The 9,122-nt window shown below is 34.4% G+C and overlaps 1 protein-coding gene across 1 annotated transcript; it reads right to left on the reverse strand.

Annotated features, from left to right (window-relative positions):
• Positions 1–933: 933 nt before the first annotated feature.
• LOC147395374 (proteasome subunit beta type-4-like) lies at positions 934–6,770 on the reverse strand. The gene is made up of 7 exons (XM_086451163.1): positions 6,643–6,770; positions 6,501–6,547; positions 5,610–5,686; positions 3,961–4,090; positions 3,580–3,739; positions 3,242–3,427; positions 934–1,215 (listed from the first exon to the last, which is right to left on the reverse strand). The coding sequence occupies exons 1-7, from the start codon at positions 6,646–6,648 to the stop codon at positions 1,102–1,104; spliced, it is 720 nt and encodes a 239-aa protein (XP_086307289.1). The 5' UTR covers positions 6,649–6,770; the 3' UTR covers positions 934–1,101.
• Between the last annotated feature and the right edge of the window lie 2,352 nt (positions 6,771–9,122).

Raw genomic sequence — 9,122 nt, forward strand, 5'->3', positions numbered from 1 at the left:
CGACCTATATGCACCGTTTAATAAAATTCTAATCAAGTAGAAAAATAAGTTCTATTTTATTTTTTTTTATCGATAAAATAAGTTCTATTTTCACCACTAAGAAGAAAAAATCCAACGTTCTTAGAATTTCTTCCTCTGCATCCTTAAGGCACCAGATCATATTTTTGGGTGCAACGAGATAACGTAAAAAAAAAAATTTCATAAGTATTTTTCCTTTTTAATTAAAAACTTAATTCTTAATTATTTAAAAATTCTCTTAAAACACCTTCTATATTTCATAAAATTTGAAGAAGAAAAAATGTATTATGAAAAAACTATACAAATTTCTAGTAAAAAAAAAAGGGTAATTTTTAAATCCCTTAAATAATTATTGATATTTGAGGTACCTCCTATGTATCATGACTTAAAATGACACATATGGGACTTTGGTGGTGCTATCAGCGGTCAGATTTTTGACCCAGTTGCCCATCATGGATCAGGTTTGGCCAGCGTTACTAGCCCTATTTAATTATTATGTTGGATCGGACTTGGAAGTTAGACCCGTTCAGTTGCCTAACCCCATATAATATAGGTTTTTTATTTCGCCCAACCAATCTATTGGGCTAGGATTCTGAGACCCCATTAGCATTGGACCTGTTATGGTCCAACCATTGACAGTCCAAGATTTTGGACTTGTCAATGGCCTATCTAAAGTTGGATATGGCAATCTGAATCGAAAATCGGCCGATCCATTGACCCATAGTTCGCATAATTTTTTATAAAAAATTGGATCAAACAATGGTCAGATTCAATTTTCAAAACAAAAATTGGTCAAATGCGATAAGTTGAACTGATTTGGCCAATGAAACTTATAAGACGTTGACCCAAACCTCTAATACTGGTACAAATACAGCGAGCAATCATTGCAAATAGCTTCTGCATCCAAGAACAATATTTCGTAGAAGTCTTAAATGCATTCAATTAAAAAGTCAACATCAAATCGAAGCAATTTATCATCTAAACAAACAACAAGATGCACCGAAATTTTCAAGTAAATAATGTTTAGTGTTGTTCATGCATATCTGGCAATCGAAAATGTCAAGAACCAATCAAGCTAGTTAACTACCATGATCCTTCAGCACCCTTACTAGGATTTTGGAAAGCAGAGAAACCCCAGAAAGTCTTCAAGGAGTAAGGTTGAGAGATCGTTACCCCGTCTTCAGTGATCTTTGCAATCTGCAATTTTCAATAGGTGTGTTAGATTAACAAAGGTCACCTTACTAGGATTCTACAAAACAAACTGCCAAATTCGGCTCAACCATTTCTAGCCAAACAATTGACCAACAAAAACCAATAAACCATTACAAGGTAATTTGACGGGAAACATGAATAAGCTTGACTAATGTGAGCATGGATATGAACACTTATTTACATCATCATCAAAGCTATTACAATAACCCAGAGTCAACTGAATGAATCTTGTTACTCCAATCAATAGCCAAACATTTTTTTTTTCTCGATGTTGTTGATGTTGCACATGACCAAACCATCTCAATCGACTTTACCTCATTTTATTGTCTGTCAGGGTAACTACAACAGTTTCACTACTTTAAATATAGAGAGCTGCTATTGCCACAGTAACTTTTACTAAGAGCACTCCAAGATGTGTGCTAATTCTTTCGTGATTTCGTATGGATTGGGGTGCTCTAAGCAAAAGTTGGTGTTTCAAGAAAATCTCTCTTGATATATTATATTTTTAGGAGTGTATGGGAGTCATCCACAATGAGTTGATCAAAACTCCAGTGTGCAACCAAATTCACAGTTAGCATTCATAGAAGGTAAGTATATCACAGTTAGCATGACGAAAGCCCATTCCAGAGCAACACAACACAACTAACCAAGTACAACCTCAATTTACCCAGGAATTAACTTAAGAACTAGTTTGCAAGATTTTCTCCAATGTTTGGCTTAATTATGGAAACTTGACACCAAAGAAGATTCAAATAAAAGCAATATATGGACCAATTTTTTTGAGCAGCAAAAGAAGGCTAGATTGACATTGACCTAAATAATACTTCCTCTGCATGTAGCGAATCCACATTGAACTCCATAGATCTTACCGAAACATAAGAGATTAATTGGGTAAAAATTCAATTAAATGTTAAATGTTAAACAACAGCCCATAGAACTTAGTTTCTGATAAAGCGTGGATGACGAATCATAGTCTTAGCCCAGCATCCTCAATCAGCTGGAAATACAGAATCAGAGATGGTTGAAAATCTTCACCATCCACCAACATTTCTTTCCTTCATTGGATTGCACATACTGAGTCCAACATTTTCACTCTTGAAATTGGTTGCAACACCTACCTCTATGGCTCTAACGAAAATGAGAGGTCAAGAACTCAGGATCAAACATCTTGCTCAGAAAGCATATATTTGACCTCACCCTCCATATGATAGAAGTTAAAAAAACAAAATAGCATTTTATTCACTAAAAATAAAACTAGATACCAATAAAAATAAAAATAATTGATCAAAGAAATAAAACTAGAAAAATGACACACGGATGCGTGCATGCATACTCACACACACACACAAGGACTTAATATACATCCATCATGTGTCGATGTTTCATGTCTACTAACGTCCATGATGCAAATAAACTCTGTACACAAGTTCGAGACTCGCCTACGAGACTCACCCGGCACCATAAAACTAACATAAGTACCAAATTTCCTTTCCACGTTCTCAAAACATGGCTGTGTGTGTTAATGCCTTAAGGAGGTCTTTTTTGAGGATCTTCTGATTAAATGGGATTCTATTTGTAATCATTAGCTTGAGGATTTTGGTAACTTTTTCTTTTCTTTTCTTTTCCTTTATCCTTGTATGAAGGTAGGTCTCCCGACGAAAGAATAATCAATATCGTTTTTTCTCCTTAATAAAAAGGAAAAATCAATGTAGAATTTCATGGAGCACGTACCTTTACTTTATTTACAAGGTATGTACCATTAACAATTCAAAACTTAGAAGAGAGAGAGATTGCATGGGGTGGATTTCAATTTCCCATCTGGTTGGGTAGGAAATTGAAATCCGGCCAAGAGTGGATTTTTAGGTGAGGGTGGAAAATCATTTTTCATGAAAAATGCATTCCCCGCCTATTTCCACACCTAATCAAACATACCCTTACAATTTATCATTTCAAGGTCTAAAGTCAAAAAAATGAGATCATCTAGTGAAAAACATTGTGAAAACTAACATACCTGAAGCTTGTTGATAGCAGACCTATCACGATACAGAACTACAAGCATGCATTTCTCTAGCAGTTTAACAGCTTCTTCAAAGCTCAAGTCCTCCTTCCATTCATCGCGGAGGATAGGCCGTGCAAAGTGATTTCCAAATCCAGTTGCTACATGATTATCCTCGAAATGTACTCCAATCATACTGACCTGTACAACATTTACGACAATCAGGACTCTGTGCAGGTCACATCCATGAGAAATGTATCAGATATTAATCAAAGGAGAATGAAAGTTTGAAAAATTGTAATAAAAAATACAAGTATATACAAGGAATCAATTTGTACAGTATATGATATTACCATGCCAAGATACTTCTGTCCATTTTTCACTCCGCCGAGAACAAGTGAGTTCCAAAGAGGATTAAATTTGTTACGCCTATTGTACATCACCCGATTTAAATAGTTGTGAACCTCTTTAGGACCCAAAGAGTTGCCATCATCCCACATATTATCATATATGCTGCAAATGCCCAAAATCATCAATCATTGGGTACAGTAAAAGCCTGCAAATACAGGATCATACTGCAAACTAAGAGCATAGGAAATGGAAAAGAGGAGAGTTTTATTATCAAAGTTTTGAACTACTTACAATCAAGTATAAACCATATGCAAAAACCTATTCTTGGATTTAGTTTATTTCCTCCTGAATTATAGGTTCTTTCTAAATGAATGCATACTTACATAAGTTCGTCAAGATAACGCAAAATCTCCTGAAAATCACTTATTTCTCCACTTCCACCAAGAAGGGAATGTTTTCCAATAGGTTTTAATCGCTCCACACTCTTGTAGCGTAGAGTTGATCCATAAGAACCTGCCAATCAATTGACAATTTCGCATAGAACAAAATATCAGAACAAATGTTTTATAATTAACAGGACTAACTGGTTAAATAAGGAAAATATTAAATATTAAATGCAATCTACAAGAAAGGTTAAAAGTTCATCGGTATAAAACTTTAATCCCCCCTAGGGTGAACAAATATTTCTCAAGTAAACATCAACTCCTCTCTATTACAGTTTTAATGAATGATTGATTAGTTTAACAAGGTATCGAACATCTGGTGGAGGCAATTCAGTGAGTTGGAAAATAGGAAAGGAGATATTGGAAGCTAAATCATGTATAATTAAAAAAATATGAGGCAATGAGACATGTGGCCAGTGAACTAGTACGACTCAAATTCTCATGTCTGAAGTGTGGCTAATGAACATGACTCAAATTCTCATGTCTGAAACTTAGATCCATACTAATCTCAACATAAGCATGCAACATAAGCCTGTATAGTTTAAGCTCGCTGAGTTTTAAAACCTTGGGCCACGTTCCACATCTTGGTGAGCTGACGGAAAGAGATCTTGCCCAAGACAAAATGATACATTAGAAAAATCTCAATAGACCCGATGCACAAATATGTGCCAGTACATTAAACTAGACAACTTACAATGCTTGATAAGCTAAACATATGCCTTTTAGGGGTTCCAGTACAAGAGGATACTCAACCAAGACAGAAAATACTTTGACAAATGAGCTTACAAAATAAGTACAATATGAAGATGGCCAGTTTTCTCTCTCCCAAACAATTTCTCCAGTGCTTAAGCATGGTATGGCATGTTGTGTTGAACAAGTGATATGAAAAGAATTACGGGTAACACAATTAATATGGGTATATTATTTATTGCAAACCAGTGTGATTTGAAAGAAGGATTACCTCTATTTCTATTGATACAGTATTTTGAAAATGGGTTGTGATTGCACTATCTTTGACATGAAAAGAGAGGGGACCAACCTACGCTACTTTGATATAGAGAGAAATTAAAAAAAAAAAAAAAATAGAACCAACATATCACCCATATGATTTAAGTATCAAATTAGTCACTCCATTTCTGTCAACAATGAGCAATAAAGATTTCACTAACAAATGCTTCCTTCATTGATCCATCCTTCGATTACAAAGAGTGCAAAAAATTGATCTTTGAAGGCTCGGTGTTTAGATGGGATTCAGTTTTCGATAAGAATTAGCTACGGATCTTTCATATTTTTCTCAACAGCCTGGCATCTATATGCTTTCCACTGCCATGTGGCATAATCCCCATATCAAGTCACATATTGGCGAATAATTCTGATTCTGCAAATTTTCTAGCTAAGCATTCTCGATGACAACTTACAAACCTCCCAACGAAAATTAACCTCTCACAAAACCAGAATTTTCTATAGGCATGTTAAATCTCCAAGATGTATTACCGATACAATATACAATGAAACTAAAATTGTTCAAAAAGGAAATATGCCGCAGCAAGCACATGAAAACAACAGAGGAAATGAATTTAGCAACTGACCTCCCATATCAGCAGCCATGAGAATTCCATCTTTGTATTTGAGGCCTATCACAGACGTACCTGTCACGTATGGGTACCTGTACGAAAAATCTCATCTAGATAATACCAATGTTCTTCTCGTAAAAAACTATTAAAATTTGAAAATTAAAAAAACAAGCTTGATTCATAAATGTGGAAAAAATAAAAATACAGATTGGTGAAAATTTACACTAAATGATAACTTCAACAATCTAACCACCAACCCCACTCACCAAATTAATTTCAAAATCAAAGGGACATAAAATCAGTGATTTTTTAAAAATTGTGAATAAATCACGATTTTAATAATTAATGATTGAATCGTGATTTATTTATTTATTTAATTTGCCAAGTAATCAGAGTTAATTGTGATTTAGTCGACAGTTTACTTATAATAAAAAAATCTTACTGATTATCTTAATTTAGCATTTTTTAAAGTGTTATTTTATCATTTGATAGATAAAAAAATATCATTTTATATAATTAAAAACCCGATTTTTTCGACGTTTGCCGACTTTTTCCAAAGCTGTCCCGTTCTGAAATTATTCCCAAACCCCGACTTCATCACTATGGACCAGAGTAGCAGACAAATAATGCCCCAGATTTCATAAAAAAAAGCTTGACTGACAAATATAAAAAAAAACCAAATTCGTGAAAGATAATCCTAGACGGTAATTTCCACGATCGAACAACTAATTCCCTAACTAGCCAAACCCACTCACCAAATAAATTTCAAGATCAGAAAACTAATGCCCTAAGTTTCAGAAGTTTATAAATGTATTTGAAGAACTCGATACAAAATTCTAAGAAATTATTAAAAATAACTGAATCTGAATAAAGGAACTAAAACAAAGAGGACCAACGAAGACTTACTGTGTTCTTTCTGAATCGATTTCAGGGCTCAGTAAACCTTCGATCGACTGCATAAACCATGATAAATACATAATGTATCTTAATCTCAAACAAGTAAAAAATTAAAAATACAGATACAGATCGATGAATTTGAGAGATTTACGTTCATTTTCAGATTCAATCTGCTGCGCTGGAGAAATTTCTTCGCAGTCTACAACTCCAAGCGTACGAATTGGCTTTTGTGCTATGGTGAGCTTTTCCCTTTGCACAAGAAACCCATTGACTGAGCTAATAAGGGTGTTGGCGGGTCGGTTTCGATCCGTAACTTTACAATCTTATCCGACCCGTTATCTTTCCAAATGGCACAAAACCACAACCAGACCTGGTCCCCGTGTTCACAGAGTGGGAACTGGGAAGGGGTATCCGGGTCTAGGGTATTAAATGGGACGGGTTTTATTTAAAATTTGAGTGACATGAAATCTGAATTTAATGGGTTTGATTCTTGGAAGTAGATCCAAATACCTATATCCGTCTAAATCTAAATGACATATTACTTTTAAAATTATATTTTTATACCTTTCAAAATATCTCTACATCAATTTTTATAAAATAAAAATATTACAATGATAAAATAAAGTAGCATAGCAATAAACACATGATTATATTGGAAAAAAAAGTTTATTCGACCAAATCAAGTAATTCGAGTTGTGTTGGATCTGATTTGGATTAAGTGAGAGCAAAATGATTTGAAAATGATTTTATCTAGTAGGATGTGAGTCAGATTCAAATATGAATTTAGATCCTATAAAAAATTTGGATCTAAATATGAATATATTTAAATTCGGCCCATTTTAAGCCCTAAATTCCTAAAGGGGGGGGGGGGGGATGGGTTTAAAATTCGATACTTCATCTCGCCTCGTCACTATCGATTCTAGGTTGACTCATCCAAGCCAACTAGACTTGGATCAATCAAACCATTTACATCGGTTTATAATTATTTGTTGATATATATTTAAATAATTAATGTTTTTTGTGATAAGGTGGGATTAGTACTAGTAGATGCTCATTCACAAAATCTTATATATACATATATATAAGGGTCAGATGCGAAAGTCAACATTGGGGGTAAATAATTGTTCTATATGGGATAAAAGTTTGAGATTGGGCTGATTTTTTGTGAGAGTGATCTCTAGGGGGAGGAGATCATCCTCACTAAAAATCTGCCCATTCTTGAACTTCTAACCCCATCAAAAGTGGTTACAAATTAATGGTAAAAGTCAACAATATATCATTCTTCAACTTGTAAATCACTTTTGATTGGGTTAGAAGTTTTAGGTTGGGCTGATTTTTTTGTGAGGATGGTCTCCTCACCATGGAGATCATCCTCACAAAAAATCAGCCCAATACGAAACTTTTAACCAATGTATGACATATTTTGATTCCCACGTTGGCTACCTAACTTTGTTAGTTAAATGTATATATGGGTTGGGATCTGTACACTCAGGGAAAATGAACTCATATGCAGGGGTGGAGCAAGGATTTTGCCAACGTGATGGCAACTAAGAGTGGAAAAAAAAAATGTGGGTGTTGTAGTGATGAATATTTTTATTCGCCGTTGATATATGTCACAATAGCTCACTATTCCATAGACTTTGAAAATTCTTGTGGGGGCAAGTGCTCCCATTGTAAATCCGCACCGACTCATATGTTCACTTGCAATCTTTACCATGTAAACATGAAATCCAATGGTCAATATAAATCATAAGGATATGTGATGAATTTTCAAGATGCATATCTTGTCTCAAACCATTGAATCTCATGTTTACATGGTTAGGACTGTGAATGAACATGTGAGTTCCCCTTCTACGAGTCAACGATCCCAAATTTAAAAAATATATATATTCTAAAATACTGGGTTATCCAATGTTTTTTGAAATTGTTGGACTGTACAACATTTTAGTTTTCCATCTTTTTTTTTAATATATACTTGAAATAACTCTCAATTGTATGCACACACAAGAATCCTGTTAATTTGCATCCCTATGAGGTATGTTACACAACCATCGAGCTACTTCGATAATTTATGGTAAGAGAACATAAGTATATGGAATGCATTATTATTGACGTCCAAAAAACATTGACAATGAATAAATGACCATGGGCACAGGCAACATCAGGGAGTGCAATTATTTTAGGTTGTGTTTGGATTGAGAGAAGTGGAGAGAAGAAAGACTCATTAAGAGAAGAGAAGAGAAACTCAATTTCTCTCTCCCATGTTTGGATTGATAGGAAAGCTTGGGACAACTTTGAAATTTTAAAATATCTTTTAGAGATCTAAGGGTAGAGTTGGCATTATAAAATATTTTAAAAAGGTTTCTCTCTATTTCTCTCCTCTTCTCTCCACTTTTGGAGAGAACCTCAATTATTTTCTCTTAGCTTCTCTCCCTCTCTCTCAATCCAAACACAGCCTTAGGATAATTCCCAATCCATTGTATCGAATATGCATCCTGGCTCAACCATGCCATTAATTCGATTGACTTATTTCTAATGTTCGTATTTTTAAGATGGAAGACCGATAATAATGGCAATTGCTTCTACCATTGGATTCAAAACACCTTATCGCATCAATCCGTAAACAACCCC

Source organism: Akebia trifoliata, chromosome 8, assembly GCF_017979445.1.
Source record: "Akebia trifoliata isolate Shusen 1 chromosome 8, ASM1797944v1, whole genome shotgun sequence".
Lineage (NCBI taxonomy): Eukaryota > Viridiplantae > Streptophyta > Magnoliopsida > Ranunculales > Lardizabalaceae > Akebia > Akebia trifoliata.

What these genes read in the sequence shown, in the direction of transcription:
- LOC147395374 (XM_086451163.1), bottom strand. An exon ending in ATCGATTCAGAAAGAACACA is followed by an intron (nt 5,687 to 6,500) that starts GTAAGTCTTCGT and finishes TTTTTCGTACAG; the next exon opens with GTACCCATACGTGACAGGTA. An exon ending in CATGGCTGCTGATATGGGAG is followed by an intron (nt 4,091 to 5,609) that starts GTCAGTTGCTAA and finishes ATTGATTGGCAG; the next exon opens with GTTCTTATGGATCAACTCTA.